Below are 16,503 nucleotides of genomic sequence, written 5' to 3'. Positions count from 1 at the left end.
ACTTTACCACTTCTATCAATCGACTCATCTCTAGCCTCTCCCCTTGAAGATCCTTAAATAGGTTGACCCCTTTGGCTCAGTGCACATCTCCCAAAACTCCTTGTTTGAATCCATTCAGTCCAGCTAATGCAGTGCCTAACGCATCAAATATCCAAAGCACTGCTACAACAGTGGAGGGTGATTTAAATTTTAAAATACAGCAAGCTTTGGCACCAGATTTTTAAAAGTTCAGTTTCACCGGTAGCTCAAAGGTCTCTGAGGCTTGTGGCAGCCAGTCTCTGCCCCCACTACTGGCAAATTCCTAGGCAGAGGCTGGTGAACCCGCCAAAAACACGAAACTGAGCCTGAGGCTAGAAAATTGGCAAGGGTTAGGGGTGCATCTTTGGGGTGGGTGGAAGTCCTGCCATGCCGAAGATGCGTCCAGTTCCGCTAAAGCGAAGATCTGGACTGTTATCATAGAATCCTACAGTACAGAAGGAGGCCATTCGGCCCATCGTGCCTTTGCCGGCTCTTTGAAAGAGCTGTACAATTAGTCTCACTCCCCCGCTCTTTCCCCATAACCCTACAAATTTTTCCTTTATGTATAGAATAATATATATAGTATATATCCAATTCCCTTTTGAAAGTTATTATTGAGTCTGTTTCCACCACCCTTTCAGGTAGTGCATTCCAGATCATAACAACTCACTGCATAAAACAAATTCTCCTCATCTCCCCTCTGGATCTTTTGACAATTATCTTAAATCTGTGTCCTCTGGTTACGGACCTACCCGCCAGTAGAAACAGTTTCTCCTTATTTACTCTTATCAGAACCCCTCATAATTTTGAACACTTCTATTAAATTTCCCCTTAACCATCTACGCTCTAAGGAGAACAATCCCAGCTTCTATAGTCTCTCCATTATCTTTATTTTTCTTCTTGTGGCTTTTCAACCTCGTAAGGATGATACAGATGGTTTTCAGTGGAGATCACTCAACCCCACTTGATTCTGTTCACTTATCAACTGATAGAAAATGATCAGGTGTACTGAGTGGAATTGTATTGTTCCCATTTTCAACAAAAGCAAAATAGTAGACATAGATGATGCACTGTCTAATGAGAAGGAAGATTGAGAGTTATAGAGATATTTAACAACACTGCTTGATGTTTTTTTCAGGGGAGGTGGGGGAAGGAAATCAGTGTTTTCTAAAATAGGGGATCAACAGATCGGTGAAGGGGGAGTTCATGACAGAATAATCATACGTGGAATCTGGATGGAGTGAGCTTGATGAGCTGATTGGCCTTTTCTACTTCTGGATTTTCTTGGATTCTTACATATTACTGTAAGTTAGTTCTTTCAAATGTTATTACAAAGTTTGTGTCGATGAACACACTGTATACATTTACTTACGTGAGGACATAATTGACGCTCACAATGCAGTGGGGTCTGGATGAACGACTATTGTGTACAATGGTAGCATAGCTCTGAACCCACACCCAGCCTCCATGCTTCGACAGCAGCCTGTAGTACTTCGTCGTGACTTGTCCTTTGACCAGCACTTCCAGAATAATTAAAAAAAACATTACTTGGTATTTTTTTTTTATGGCATCATTTCAGATGAATACTAAAACATAGAATTATACAGCACAGAAGGAGACCATTCGACCCATAGTGCCTGTGCCGGCTTTTTGAAAGAGCTATCCAATTGGTCCCCCTCCCCTGCTTTTTTCCCATAGCACTGCAAATTTTTCCTTTTCAAGTATTTATCCAATTCCCTTTTCAAAGTTGTTATTGAATCTGCTTCCAGATCATAAAAACTTACTGTGTTTAAAAAAACCTCCTCTGGTTCTTTTGCCAATTACCTCAAATCTGTGGCCATTGGTTATTGACCCTCCTTATTTACTGTATTAAAGCCCCTCATAATTTTGAACACATCTATTAAATCTCCCCTTAACCTTTGCTGCTATAAGGAGAACAATCCCAGCTTCTCTAGTCAGAGAATTAACATGTTGCAATCTTTCCTCATACTGTACTGGATTTTGAAAAATATAATTAAGGAACTTTGAACTACACTATAAGCTAGAAATGACTGTTATCAGTATTAGCAGACAAGTGCTTAATGTGTTTGAGACATTCTTCTGCCACTATTTTAACAGAGGCATTAACTTTTTAAAATAAACGAATCTCTCACTGTTTTGCATGCTCTTCCTCCTCCTTGAAATCTTCACTGTATTGATGTGAATACTCATTACATTTTCTTCTACTAATACAATCTTTTACAGGATCTCAAAATTGTGGAATTCCTTAACTCTTTCAGGTTTTGCTTCTTCCTACAATCTTCAGGCTTTTGAAATGCAAGTTTGCTATTACCTAATCACTATTTCCTGATTTACCTCATCTTCTATTCCATACTTTTCCACCTAGGTGGAGTTCTGTGCCATGAGGCTTGATCCTTTGGTTTCTCAACAAAAACAAAAGATGATTGACTTGGGAGTTAAGTTTTAGTGTTTTGCAACTGTCAGTCAAACCACACCCTTGAAATTATTTTTTATAATTATATTATTTTCATAATATATACAGTGAAAGTCATGATTATTTTTTTCAGACTTCATTCCTTTATGGGAACAAACAGCGATATGTCCAACTTTAGCCATATGGCTAACTGCCTTTGTTATTGTTGGGTGATGATATTAAAAAATTAACAGCTGTGCCATGATTACTGCAAGACTGTCGAGTGATAGTCCACAGTTGACCACCTGAAAATATTATCCTATTTGTTATAAATCTAGAAGCAAAAACTAGATTAAATTCAGCTGGGGAGTTTTAACGGCTAGGTGGTGTACAATAATTGCTTTGTTTTGGAATGACTACCATTTCAGGTGAGCAGCTTGTTACTCACAGAGGTGATGTGCATATCTTAAATGGAAAACATCACATCCATGGACGTGATGATACAAAGTCTTCTCTATTAGGTCCTGAGGTTCGTATCCAGTTAACTCTGCAACCCTGGATAGTAAAAATAACAAACAATTGTAAACCAATTTCAATGATATGAAAAGCAAACTAGTTCAGATAAGACAAAGCACATGGGATCCTGGGCTTTATACATAGAGAACTGGAATAAAAAGCAAAAAGATAATGCTAAACAAATACAAATCATTGATTTGGCAATAATTAGAATATTGTGTCCAGCTTTGGGTGCCTTGCTTTACGAAGAATGTCAAGATCAGTGAAATGGAAGTAGCCTGCATTGGCGCTCTGACACCATGACACCAATGCCCTGGGAGTTCCAACCTATAGAGAACTCAACGTTTGTAACCATCACTTGCTTTTAAAACATTTTGCCAGTTCTTACCTTGAGTCCAGGAATATAAGTTTGAGATCTAGACTGGCTCTGAACATGAACATATTACTGTGAAGTTTGATTTCAGTGATAGCGCTGGGTGGTAACGAATGTCCCACTGCCACCAATCCCACAATCTGGTAACAGCCATCATAGAGAGCTACGTCGAACACATACTGGCGGATTTTCAAATACCCACTGCAGTGGATAACCTACAGAGAAGGAAGGTTTGAGTTGATTTATGCATGGTGAGAATATTATCTAGACATACAGATGAATCTAATCAATTGTAACTGATTCATTTCACTCACAAATGCTAACGGTGAGAATAAATAAGCTGCGCACTTGTTTTCACACTAACTTGTCCTATAATCTGTTTAGTAACAGGAAACTGCCAAAGAAGGGCAGGCCAGGTTTTGTAGAACATTGCCACGCCAACATGGTGCAATATGGAAGTAGCACAATGTACGTTCACAACTGTGATTGCCAGCCATGTCTTTGGGAGGAAATTCCTGTTCACCATTTGGATATGCATTGGTCTGTAGCAGGGAAATGGGGAGATACCAAAAAGAAAGACATCTAACCTTTGGTCTCCATGTTATTAGTGGAAAATGTTGACCCCCTTAACAGTGAAATCCCTCATTTTAATCAGCATAGAAATTAACAAAAATTATAATAAGTTATTAAAAAGGGAGAAAATGAATACAAGCAAAAAGAATCTAAAGCATCAAAATAATTTTCTGTTTATTTGTTGATTCAGACCTTTAAAAAAAATTGGAATGCTATTGAAGGTTGTAAGGATAAGTACAGACAGAGATGATTGACGGTTGTCTGCTGAATGATGGTTCCTGAGCTGCTGAATGTCATTCAAGGACAGCGGCCCATCAAGGATCGATAATGTAGAGTGTAATGTTAAATAGACATTCTGGAGCTTTGCTTTTGGGGATAGAAGAAAGTTTGCAGATGATTTTCTCAGAAGATGGGTTGAGTTGGCTCCATGATAAAAAAAAACTGGCATTTATATAGTGTCTTAACTCATCTCTCAAAAATGTCTCAAAGCGCTTCACATAGAATGAATTACATTATGCAGTTACAATTGTTATACATAAAATGGATTGTATATGGTCTATGGAAGGAATAGGCTTGGTGGCTGAAAGACTGCTGCAATAATTTCTGAATCACCTCCCCTGTAAAAGAGACTTCCTGACTAACTTATTTTTCAAGATTCCACTCTCCAGCTATGTATGGAATGCAGACATTGGAAAATTTACTTTCAGAAAAACTCAAAAAGTTAGTAAAAGAGAATAATCCTAAAATACAAAAACCTCATTGTAATAAGACTTCTAAGCATATAGTGTATGGTGTGGTAGAAAAACAGTTCAAGTTGGCAGGTAGTCTCCATTTAGTCATCATTACTCAAATGTATTTGTTTGAACTGCCATCTTATCCTACTTATAAGGGAAACTATCCAAGCGCCCTGATGGCTCAGTTGGTTAATGCACTGCCTAATGCGGAATTGAGCCATGCAGATGAGCAGAGGGACCAGCTTTGATCCCCGTCCTTTGCTCAGTTATCTGATCTCAGCTCGAGTGTTGGTGGGCATGCTATAATCAGCGTCAGTGGCCCTTGGCTAGGGAGGGAACAAATTAGTCAGAATACCAATTGTTGATTAGTATTCAGTGACCCATGTTGGAAAATTCATGTGTGTGGACATAAACATAAAGTTGACACATGCATAGTGGAGCTTTGCAATACTGGGCAGAGTGCAAATTACAGCCAGGTGCAGCCCATGGTGTAACTTTGTCTTGCAGCTGTGCTTTGCATGCTGCAGTTACTGATCTCAGACTGCAGCTGAAATTAACATAGCATATACATACTAGATAGCACACAGTCTGCAGTGATTTCCAAGCTAATAAGAGACAAGGGGGATAATTTTAACTTTTGGCGATAGTGTAAAATGGGCAATATCAGATCCGCTGTGCTTTATACACTCCACCCCCAGTCCCGGTTTCCCTTTCTATTGAAGTACACCCAAAGGGTGGAAGTGAGATTATAAGAACATAAGAAATAGGAGCAGGAGTAGGCCAATCGGCCCCTCGAGCCTGCTCCGCCATTCAATAAGATCATGGCTGATCCGATCCTAACCTCAAATCTAAAGAACACAAGAAGTAGGAGCAGGACCTGGCCACTCAGCCCCTGGGCCCTCTCCGCCACCCACAGGGCCTTGACCGATCCGAACTCAGCTTCATGTCTAATTTCCTGCCCGCTCCCTGTAACCCCTAATTCCCTTTACTTCTAGGAAACTGTCTATTTCTGTTTTAAATTTATTTAATGATGTAGCTAAACTACAAAAACAAAACTCAAGGACAACTCTCACTTGTTGCAAATCCAGAGTATTATTCTGTATAATATGTAGAAATGTCCTGATTTCTGTTTTTGTTTTTTCCCTAGCAAGAATGTCATAGCAATTGGCAGATGCCTGTGATTGAACCATGTGATTTCACAGGCTGTGATTTTAGGATTTGTTTTATTGACTGTTACAAATATCACTTACCTTCTTTACTAAACATACTTATGAAAAATGCTTAATAGTCATTGCCAATGTGAGTATAAAATAGATATTTTGTGGTGCCCTGTAGCACATTCTAGCTGAATTGATAGTGTCAATAATGGTAGAAGTTATCCTTAGAATCATAGAATGGTTACAGCACGGAAAGAAGCCATTCAGCCCATCGACTCCATGCCAGCTCTATGCAAGAGCAATCAAGCTAGTCCCACTCCCCCACTCTATCCCTGTAGCCCTGCAAATTTTTTCCTTGCAAGTATTTATCCAGTTCCCTTTTGAAGGCCATGATTGAATCTGCTTCCACTACCCCATCGGACAGTGCATTCCAGATCCTAACCACTCGCCGTACAAAAAAATTTTTCCTCATGTCACCTTTGGTTCTTTTGCCAATCACCTTAAATCTATGTCCTTTGGTTCTTGACCCTTTCGCCAATGGCAACAGTTTCTCTCTATCTATTCTGTCTTAGACCCTTCATGATTTTGAATACCTCTATCAAATCTCCTCTCAACTTTCTCTGTTCCAAGGAGAACAACCCAGCTTCTCCAGTCTATCCACGTAACTAAAGTCCCTCATCCATGGAATCATTCTAGTAAATATTTTCTGCACCCTCTCTAATGCCATCACACCTTTCCTATAGTGCGGTGCCCAGAACTGGAAACAATATTCCAGCTGTGGTCGAACCAGTGTTTTATAAAGGTTCATCATGACTTCCTTACTTTTGTACTCAATAGGGGAAAAATTGGATAAGGGTCCGTTCTGAGCAATGGTAGTGCAATGCGCTACCACCCTGTGCCGAACGGACCCTCCGCAGGCAGCACGAGAACTTTGTGCCGCCTGACTTACCCTGAAATCTCCGTGCAGCAAGCGCAGCCCTCGCTGCTGAGAGGCTGCATGGAGAATGAGGAAGTTGAAAATGGGGCGTGGCCAGCGCACGTCATCAGCTGCCTGCACTACTTAAAGGTGCAGGCACATTTCTAATGGCAAATACACAGCCAAGGAGGAGAAGGGAGAATGGCATCACGAGTAGCTGCACCAGCAAGAGAGTGGGCAACAAGATTGGAAGCCCTGGTGGAAGGGGTGGACCAGGGCAGCATTGTACCCGCAGGGTGGCTGGAGACCGTCTAGACTACAGCTGCGTAGGCACTGGCAGGCCGTGGCACAGGAGGTGAATGTGAGGAGCATTGCAGCAGCACGTGGGTGCTGCAAGAAATTTAATTACTTGACACAAGTGGTCAAGGTGAGTGAATGCAAGTGTCAAGTGGCACATCCTACCAACTGCACCAATACTCCATGCATGACACCTCCCGTCACCCACCCACCCACCAACAAACACTGCCCATCCATACGCAATGCTGCATCTCACAAGCATTTAATACTGCACTTGCAGGCCACACAACCACCACTCAAGTCACACAAACTGGCAGTTATTCGACCATGACAGGCACATCGCCCACACATCTTGCAGGACGCTCACTGACACATTGTCCTCTGTCTTGCAGGATAAGGTGGTGTCCAACACTTGCGAGCAGGAGGGACCTGAGGCTGGACGGGCACGTCTACACGTCCTCACCCCGCTAGAGGAGATGGTGCTCAGGATCATTGGGCGGGCCGTCGCTGCAGCTGTTACAATGTGCCGCGCTGGAAGTCCCAGTCAAGGGGGTCTCTGCATATCTAATGATCCTTCTCCTTTTCCACATCTCCCTCCTCCCATAATCTTTTCTGACTCATGTGCTGCACATGCTGCCAGCATGCACCTCTTACTTGCTCCTCTCCCCACTCCACAACTCAACCTGTTTCCCTTTGTCATTGCAGATACCCAAGAACACGTGGTGGTACCGGGGGAGGGGGAGGACACTGAAGCCACACCGTCACTCGATCTGACACTTGCTTCCACCAGCTCAGAGACTGACACTGCGCGTCCTTTAGAGGTTAGGTTGGAAGGAGGGATCTGCACATGGTGAGACACCAAGCACAAGTGCGCAGGAGCCGGGACGGGGGGATCGGATACCACAGGAGCCAACTCGCCGGAGGGCGAGATCGCTCACTAGTTCTGCTGCAGAGGAGTCAGATGAGGACTTCGATGGGCCAGGCTACAGAAGACGGCTGATGGGCGTACACCACCAAATGCTTGGGGCACTAGAAAGCCTGCACATAATGGGAAGGGGCATGGAGGAGTCCAGCTCCAACTTGGCACAGGGCTTTGCTTGGAGCTTGGAGCCCATCCCTTCCAACATGGAACGGGTGGTCACCTCCATCAGCGCACCTGTGGAACCCACCATGATGCAGCGTCTGATGACTGATGTCACAGCTTCCATTGCAGCACAAACATCTGCCATCCAAGGTCTGACTGCTGCATTTGCAGCTCAGACTGCTGCTATCATGGCTCTGGGGACCACTGTGGAACGGGGCTTCCAGGGCATCACAGCACTCCAGCAATCCGTTCTCCAGCCAATAACCAGGAGTGCTGAGGCGCTGCCCTGGGAGAATGGCAGTGGCGCCATGGGCAGTCGGACCTGCTGTCCTATCTCAGGACGACAGCATTCCTGCTCCCACTCCTGCAACTCCGCCAGTGCTCCTGTTGTTGCCTGTTGGCCAGCCAGGCCAGACCGCTGCAACCCATGCTGAGATGGTGCAGTCTGAAGCCGGGCCCTCCAGGCCCAGAGCTGCTCGAGGTCGTCTTCCAAGGCCATCTGGACGTTCCTCCAATGAAAGCCAGCAGCCTTCCAACACCCATGCTCCAGCCACTGGGGAAGCAACTCGTAGGAGCACTAGGATAGGTAAAGGCACACTGACAACAGGCACTAGGGAATGCACAAGGGTGAATAGTTCTGTTATGTTTGCATATTTTCATTTATTAATCCATAAATGAGAATTTGATTTTGCATTTGGTGGTGGTTTTTATTCACGCAATGAGCTGAGAGAGACACCAATGTGTAATGTAATGGAGGGCGATTTGATTGTCTTGTGGGAGGGGTAAGGTGGGGAATGTAGGACTGTTGGTGAGTTGGGGGATGTAGTTCCAATTATTGATACCGGGCACGGATCAGGCGAGCACGCAGAGCCCTTGCAGACAAGGTGTGTGGTTTCTGCTGCACACTTGTGTCCGGCTCCACCCCCTCCTCCTGCTCCTCCTCAGCCTCTTCCTCCTCCTGCACCTCCGCTCTTCCTCCTCCTGCACCTCCGCTCTTCCTCCTCAGCTTCCTCCTCCTCCACCTCTACCTCTGGCTCAGGATCTTCTCCAGTCATTGGTGGCAAAGGCTGGTCCCTCATGATGGCGAGGTTGTGCAGCATGCAGCAGACCACCACAAATCTGTCCACTTGCTCAGGGGAGTACTGCAGGGCTCCTCCAGACCGGTCTAGGCAGCGGAAGCATTGTTTGAGGTGGCCTATGGTGTGCTCCACGATGTTGCGTGTGGCAGCATGGCTCTCATTATAGGCCTGCTGTGCATGTGTGCGTGGATTCCTGACCGGTGTCATGAGCCACGTCGTAAGGGGATAGCCCTTGTCGCCCACTAGCCAGCCTTTGACTTGCCGATTCGGGTGAAAGATAGCTGGCCGTTGGACTGCCGCATGACGAAGGCGTCGTGACTGCTCCCAGGGTAGCGGGCATCGAACTCCAAGATGCGACGCGTGTGGTCGCACACCAGCTGCACGTTGAGGGAGTGGAAGCCCTTTCAGTTGACGAAGACGGCTGAGTTGATGTGCGAGGCATGCAGGGCAATATGTGTGCAGTCCATACACCCTGCACTATGGGGAAGCCAGCAATGTGGGCGAACTCCCGTGCTCGCTCGTTCTGAGTGCCTCTGTCAAGAGGGAAGGTGATGAAACCTGTTCCTCGTGGTACAGTGCGTCTGTGACCTTCCTTATGCAGCAGTGCATTGCACACCGCGAGATGTTGCACGTCGCCAGCAGAGGCCTGAAATGCTCCTGAGCCGTGGAAATTCAGCGCCACGGTGACCTTCACAGCCACAGGCAATGCTGTCCTCGCCCAGCTCTGAGGCTGCAGTTGTGGTCGCACCAGTTGACAGATCTCGGTGACGGCTTCCTCGGTGAACCTCAGGCGTCGGATGCAATCCTCCTCGGTCATGTTGAGGTAAGAGAATTGATCCCTGAAGGCCCTCGTTGGGTAAGGCCTCCTGCTCAGTGCCCTGTGCCTCCTCGTCCTCCGTCTCCTCGCAGCTTGACCCGCTTGGCGTGGCCTCTCTGCATGCTCCCAGTCATGCTCAATGCCCAACGGGAGCCCTGGCAGACCGCCCATGGTTGCCAGGAATGTTGTTTCACCAGAGTTGTAGTTTCCTGACCCGTAAGGCAATACCTGCTAAAGAACTCTCTAAAGTAGTGTAGCAATTCTCAATAAGTATAGGGAGCTTCAAAAAACACTTCCTACTTCTCCAGCAGCCAGAAGCAATAATTCAGCAACTAATCTGCATGGCCCTTTAAATAGCGCCGGTGGGGGGGTCCTTCAGGCACTGTTAGAAACGTTTAGATGGTCGGGGATAAGACTGTGTGCTGAGTTGAGCGTTAAGGTCCAAAATTGTGTGTATCACTTTAAATCAGCGTTGCACACTGATTGCAGCCATTTTCTCCCTACTTTACATGCTTCTAGCGTTCGGGGTTAGCGCATGATTCCTATACCAAGATGGCGTCTGGCGCACGTCACGCAGGAAACGTGCGTGCGCATCCAAGACGCCATCTTGGATGTCGGAGGGGCCGTGTAGCACCGAAACAACGGGCGCTACTCGGCCCAATTTAGCGCCCTATGTCTCTAGTTATAAAGCTCAGGATCAGATGTGCTTTTTTAACTGCTTTCTCAACCTGCCCTGCCACCTTCAACAATTTGTGCACTTACACCTCCAGTTCTCTCTGTTCCTGTACCCCTTTTAGAATTTATATTGCCTCTCCTCGCTCTTCCTCCTGAAATGTAGCACTTTTTCTGTATTAAATTTCAACTGCCACGTGTCCGCCCATTCCACCAGCCAGTCTATATCCTCTTGAAGTCAATCCCTAACCTCCTCACTGTTCACTACACTTTCAAGTTTTGTGTCATCTGCAAATTTGGAAATTGTGCCCTGTACATCCAAGTCCAAGTCATTAATATATATCAAGAAAAGCAGCGGTCCTAGTACCGACCCTTGGTGTACACCACTGTACACCTCCCTCCTATCCGAAAAACAACCGTTCACTACTACTGTCTGCTTCCTGTTACTTAGCCAATTCTGTATCCATGCTGCTACTGCCCCTTTTATTCCATGCATTTCAATCTTGATGACAAGCCTATTATGCGGCACTTTATCAAACGCCTTTTGAAAGTTCATATACACATCAACTGCATTACCCTCATCGACCCTCTCTGTTACCTCATCAAAAAACTGTATCAAGTTAGTTAAACATGATTTGTCTTTAACAAATCTGTGCTGGCTTTCCCTAATCAATCCACCCTCGTCCAAGTGACTGCTAATTCGTCCCGGGCTTATTGTTTTTAAAAGTTTCCCCATCACCGAGGTTAAACTGACTGGCCAGTAGTTGCTGGGTTTATCCTTACACCCTTTTTTGAACAAGGGTGTAATGTTTGCAATTCTCCAGTCCCCTGGTACCACCCCCGTATCTACGAATGTTATGAAGATTATGGCCAGTACCTCCGCAATTTCCACCCTTACTTCCCTCAGCAATCTAGGATGCATCCCATCTGGACCGGGTGACTTATCTACTTTAAGTACAGCTAGCCTTCTAGTACCTGCTCTTTATCAATTTTTAGCCCATCCAGTATCTCGACTATTTCTTCCTTTACTGAGACTCTGGCAGCATCTTCTTCCTTGGTAAAGACAGAAGCAAAGTACACACTTAGTACCTTGGCCATGCCCTCTGCCTCCGTGAGTAGATCTCCTTTTTGGTCCCTTATCAACCCCACCCCTCCTCTCATTACCTGTTTACATGCCTGTAGAAGACTTTTGGATTCCCTTTTATGTTTGCCACCAGTCTATTCTCATACTCTCTTTGCCCCTCTTATTTCCTTTTTCACTTCCACTCTGAACTTTCTTTATTCAGCCTGGTTCTCACTTGTGTTATCAACCTGACATCTGTCATTTGCCCTTTTTTCAGCTTCATCTTACTCTCTTTCTCTTTTGTCATCCAGGGAGCTCTGGCTTTAGTTGCCCTACCTTTCTCCCTCGTGGGAATGTACCTAGACTGTACCTGAACCATCTCCTCCTTAAAGACCGCCTATTGTTCAATTACAGTTTTGCCTGTCAATCTTTGATTCCAATTTACCCGGGCCAAATCTGTTCTCATCCCACTGAAATTGGCCCTCCTCCAATTGAGTATTTTTACTTTAGAGTGGTCCATATCTTTTTCCATAGCTATTCTAAACCTTATATGATTGCTTTTCCCTAAATGTTCCCCCACTGACAGTTGCTCCACTTGGCCTGTCTCATTCCTCAGAACTAAGTCTAACAATGCCTCCTTCCTCGTTGGGCCGGAAACATACTGGTCAAGAAAGTTCTCTTGAACACACTTCAAAAATTCCTCCCCCTCTTTGCCCTTTTACATTATTACTCTCCCATTCTATATTAAGATAGTTGAAGTCCCCCATTATCACTACTCTATGGCTTTTGCACCTCTTTGTAATTTCCCTGCAAATTTGCTCCTCTATTTCCACTGGTTGGTGGCCTATAGAATGCACCCACTAATGTAATGGCACCTCTATTGTTTCTTAACTCTAACCAAATAGATTCTGTCCTTGACCCCCCCAGGACATCCTCTCTCCAGCACTGCAATATTCTCCTTAATCAATACTGCCACCCCCTTATCTTTCCTGAACACCCTATAACCAGGAATATTTAGTACCCAATCCTGCCCTTTTTTGAGCCAGGTCTCCATTATCGCCTCAACATCATATTCCCATGTGGCTAATTGCACCTACAGCTTCGTGCGTTTAGTACACATGCACTGTAAATCTACCTTAGACTTTCTTGTACTCTCTCTTAGTCGGATCCCACCTAATACCGTACTATTTCTTATTCTAGTGCTATCTTTCTCTCCCAATCCTTTGTGCCCCTTGTTTCTCCTTTCCAATGCTACATCCTGGTGCCCATCCCCCAACCAAATTAGTTTAAACCCTCCCCCACAGCACTAGCGAACCTCCCCACAAGGACATTGGTCCCAGCTCCGTTGAGGTGCAAACCTCCCCCTGAACTGGTCCCAATGCACCAGGAATCTAAAGCCCTCCCTCTTGCACTGTCTCTCCAGCCATGCATTCATCTGCTCCATCCTCCTATTTCTATACTTGCTAGCGTGTGGCACTGGGAGTAATCTGGAGATTACTACCTTTGAGGTCCTGCTTCTTAATCCCTTTCCTAACTCCTTAAAATCTGCCTGCAGGACTTCATCCCTCTTTCTACCTATGTCGTTGATACCGATATGGACCATGACCTCTGGCTGTTCATCCTCCCCCTCCAGAATGTTCTGCAGCCGCTCAGTGACATCCTTGACCCTGGCACCAGTGAGGCAACATACCATCCTGGAGTCACGTCTGCAGCCGCAAAAACGCCTGTCTGCTCCCCTAACTATAGAATCCCCTATCACTATCGCTCTCCTGACCTTTCTCCTCCCCCCCTGTACAGCTGAGCCACCCATGGTGCCATGGTCTTGGCTCTGGCTGCACTCCCCAGGGGAACCCTTCAAGCTTCAAGCAAATAAACTATCAGTTATCCTTGCAAACAGTGGCAAAAACTCCATTTGTTTTTCATAGTGGTCACTTTGTCACTATTTGCCATTAATTTCCATTGATACAGATGAAATCAGTGTCAAGAAGGATAGCGTGGTTAAGCAGAACTTTGTCACAACAGTATCGAGACTGCTGACTGAGGGAAGACTGGAGAAATCAAACACGTGCAGGGTCAAATTTCTTCATGTCTGAAGCTGACCTGATAATTCATGAGTAGCAAAGCCATAAATGATGTCTGACGAAACAGAGAAATATTTTTCCTATGCTTTTCCTCCGATTTTCTCCTTTCTACTTCTGAAGAACGAAGCTCTTGCTGGCATATGGTCCCACAGATGCCAGCAGTCCTACTTCACCAACGTGGCAATTCTTCACATGTTATGCAGACAGTGACTGTCAGCAGGTTATTTGACTCTAAGGGCCACAGCTGAGCACAATCCTGTCTGTGCACACACTTACTTTCTAGCAGGATAGCAATAAGAACAGGAACCATGCCAGATCTTCCATAGTCCAGATGACACTAGGGCTCACTGTAGTCAGCTACCATCACACGGAGCAGCAAATCAAACCTGGGACTTTGTATCCTGTCTGACTCAGGACCACACCAAGGGGTGCATATACCCACTGAGCCATCAGGGTAGCAAATGAAGATATTTATCAGGTTACATCACTGACCATGATATTTACAATACTTAGAATTCAACTGAACAATAAATTACTTTTTAATAAATATTGTTGTAGATTTTGAGGATTGACAAAATTAATTAAAGCTAATGTGGTGTTACTTTGTCTTATTTCTTGAAATAAGATTTCTTTTCCCCACTGGTTTTTCAGCAAAAGAGTGCTATCAAGTCATCTCAATCATCCAACCAGAGGGATATCTCCCAAAGGAAGAATTGTGTGATTACAGATTGGTCAATGAGAGGTTTGACCCCAGTATTTTTATATATTTGTTTGTGTGCACATCTTTCAATGATTATTTACATTTTCTTACCTTGTAACCACCACAAGTCAAACCTGCATTTCTTTTGGCCAGAACGCATTTCATGCGCAGAAAGAAGGAGCGCTCAATTTCATATTCTGAAAAGGAACATCAAACAATATTATTATACCACGGCCTTTTATAACCTAATAAATCAGAGTATGTTATTGTACAAGATGCACAGGACTATTGTAACCCAGTTAAAAAAAAAAATCAGAATGTCTTTTCATATATTTATTATTTACTCTTGGGATGTGGGTGATGCTGGCAAGGCCAGATTTATTGCCCATCCTTAGTTGTCCTGAGAAGTGGTGGTGGGCCGCCTTCTTGAAAGATGTATAAGAAAAATGTCTTAGTGTACAAAATATATACAGGACTCTGAATTGCTCAGGGATTATATTCCAGGATGTAACACTCTGTTTTAGGAGCAACACTTGGGTATATTTTTGATATTGTAAAACACACTGATTTATTGTGTTCTAACTGCCCTTCATATCTATGAATGGATATATATATTTTTAATTATAATGTTAGAACCCAATAGATCAGAATGTAGCTGGGGAGTGTAGGAATCCATGTTGGAGGGCAAGAGGATGGGCATATGTGGTTAAAGTGTGCACATGGTGGTTGCTGGCAGAAGGACTGATGTGTATGGGCAATTTGTAATTTTATTTTGAGGCCATTTATAGTGAACCATGGAAGAGAATAGAAGTGGTAAAGTAAGTGGGGGAAGATCATACTCTGAGCTGAGCATTTTCAGAGGTCTGACGAGGTGCATCTTGGTGGAAGAGGGGAGGAAGTTGTTGGAAGTAAGTTTATGGGTAAGTGTGTTTTTTGTGACTAATTTAACTTTTCATATTTTTGTGTTAGATTTTATTTGTAGGAATTTAAGAAATGGATGGGTTAGACCAATATGATCACTGACAGGATTTGGAAAGAATTTTATGAGTGGTGTGCTCAAAGACAGTGAAGTAACCGTTAAAAATATTTTGATGGGAACTTTCGTAACACTTTTCCAATGCCATTTTACCATAACAAAGCACAAAACACACATGCAAAACTGTTGCAATTTTGTACTAATAAAATTGATGGGTGTCCTACATTCTAATGAATCTAATAATAATCTAGATAGATGGTGAAATTATATTTCAAATCTTTCTGTTTTGGGGTATTTTCTAACTTTCTTACTCTATTACTATTACTATTTCAGCTGTCCTATCTTTGATCACTTGCATGATCCAACTCGCCACACCTTTGACAGTGTCTATCCTTGCCTTGAGATCTAGATATGATTATAGTAACAAGCCTGTCTGTTAATTGCTTTTAGCTACTGAACTTATCCTATGCCTTTAAGTTCTTACTTCAGTCTTTGAAAGTGGTAGAGCATCACATCAGACCTCAATTTAAGTTAAAATATCAAACAAGTTTATTTTACTAAAGATGTACAAGCAGATGAGTTGACATTCATATAATATAGTTTAATATTTACAGTGGGCATCTTTCCACCTAGCTCCTTGAGTAATAATAAAAGGGTTAAATTATGAGGACAGGTTGCGTTGGTTTGGTTTGTATTCCCTTGAGTTTAAAAGGCTGAGGGGTGATCTAATTGAGGTGTTTAAGATGATAAAGGGATTTGATAGGTTAAATATAAAGAAACTATTTTTTTCTGGTGGGGGAATCCAGTACATGGGGGCATAATCTTAAAATTAGAGATAGGCCAGGGAGGAGTGAAATCAGGAAAGATTTTTTCACTTAAAGGGTAGTGTGAATCTGAGACTCTCATAAAAGACTGTAGATGCTGGACCCATTTAAATTTTTAAGACTGAGATCGATAGATTTTCGTTAGGTATGGGAATGAAGGGATATAAGACAGGTAAATGGAGTTAAAGTACAGATCAGCCATGATCTAAT

At 43.9% G+C, this 16,503-nt stretch overlaps 1 protein-coding gene across 1 annotated transcript in view; it reads right to left on the bottom strand.

Annotated features, from left to right (window-relative positions):
- Positions 1 to 16,503, bottom strand: part of sim2 (SIM bHLH transcription factor 2) — a 67,174-nt gene that overhangs the window by 12,798 nt on the left and 37,873 nt on the right. Inside the window, exons 5-8 of the mRNA XM_067992382.1 lie at positions 14,605 to 14,690; positions 3,336 to 3,535; positions 2,880 to 2,986; positions 1,391 to 1,538 (exon numbers count right to left, since the gene is read on the bottom strand). Coding sequence (XP_067848483.1) covers positions 1,391 to 1,538; positions 2,880 to 2,986; positions 3,336 to 3,535; positions 14,605 to 14,690 — 541 coding nt within the window. The remainder of the gene's footprint in view (positions 1 to 1,390; positions 1,539 to 2,879; positions 2,987 to 3,335; positions 3,536 to 14,604; positions 14,691 to 16,503) is intronic.

The sequence above is a fragment of the Heptranchias perlo genome, chromosome 11 (genome assembly GCF_035084215.1).
Source record: "Heptranchias perlo isolate sHepPer1 chromosome 11, sHepPer1.hap1, whole genome shotgun sequence".
NCBI classification, from domain to species: domain Eukaryota; kingdom Metazoa; phylum Chordata; class Chondrichthyes; order Hexanchiformes; family Hexanchidae; genus Heptranchias; species Heptranchias perlo.
Note: the sequence above shows the minus strand (reverse complement) of the source record. Positions and strands in the feature narration are given on the sequence as shown.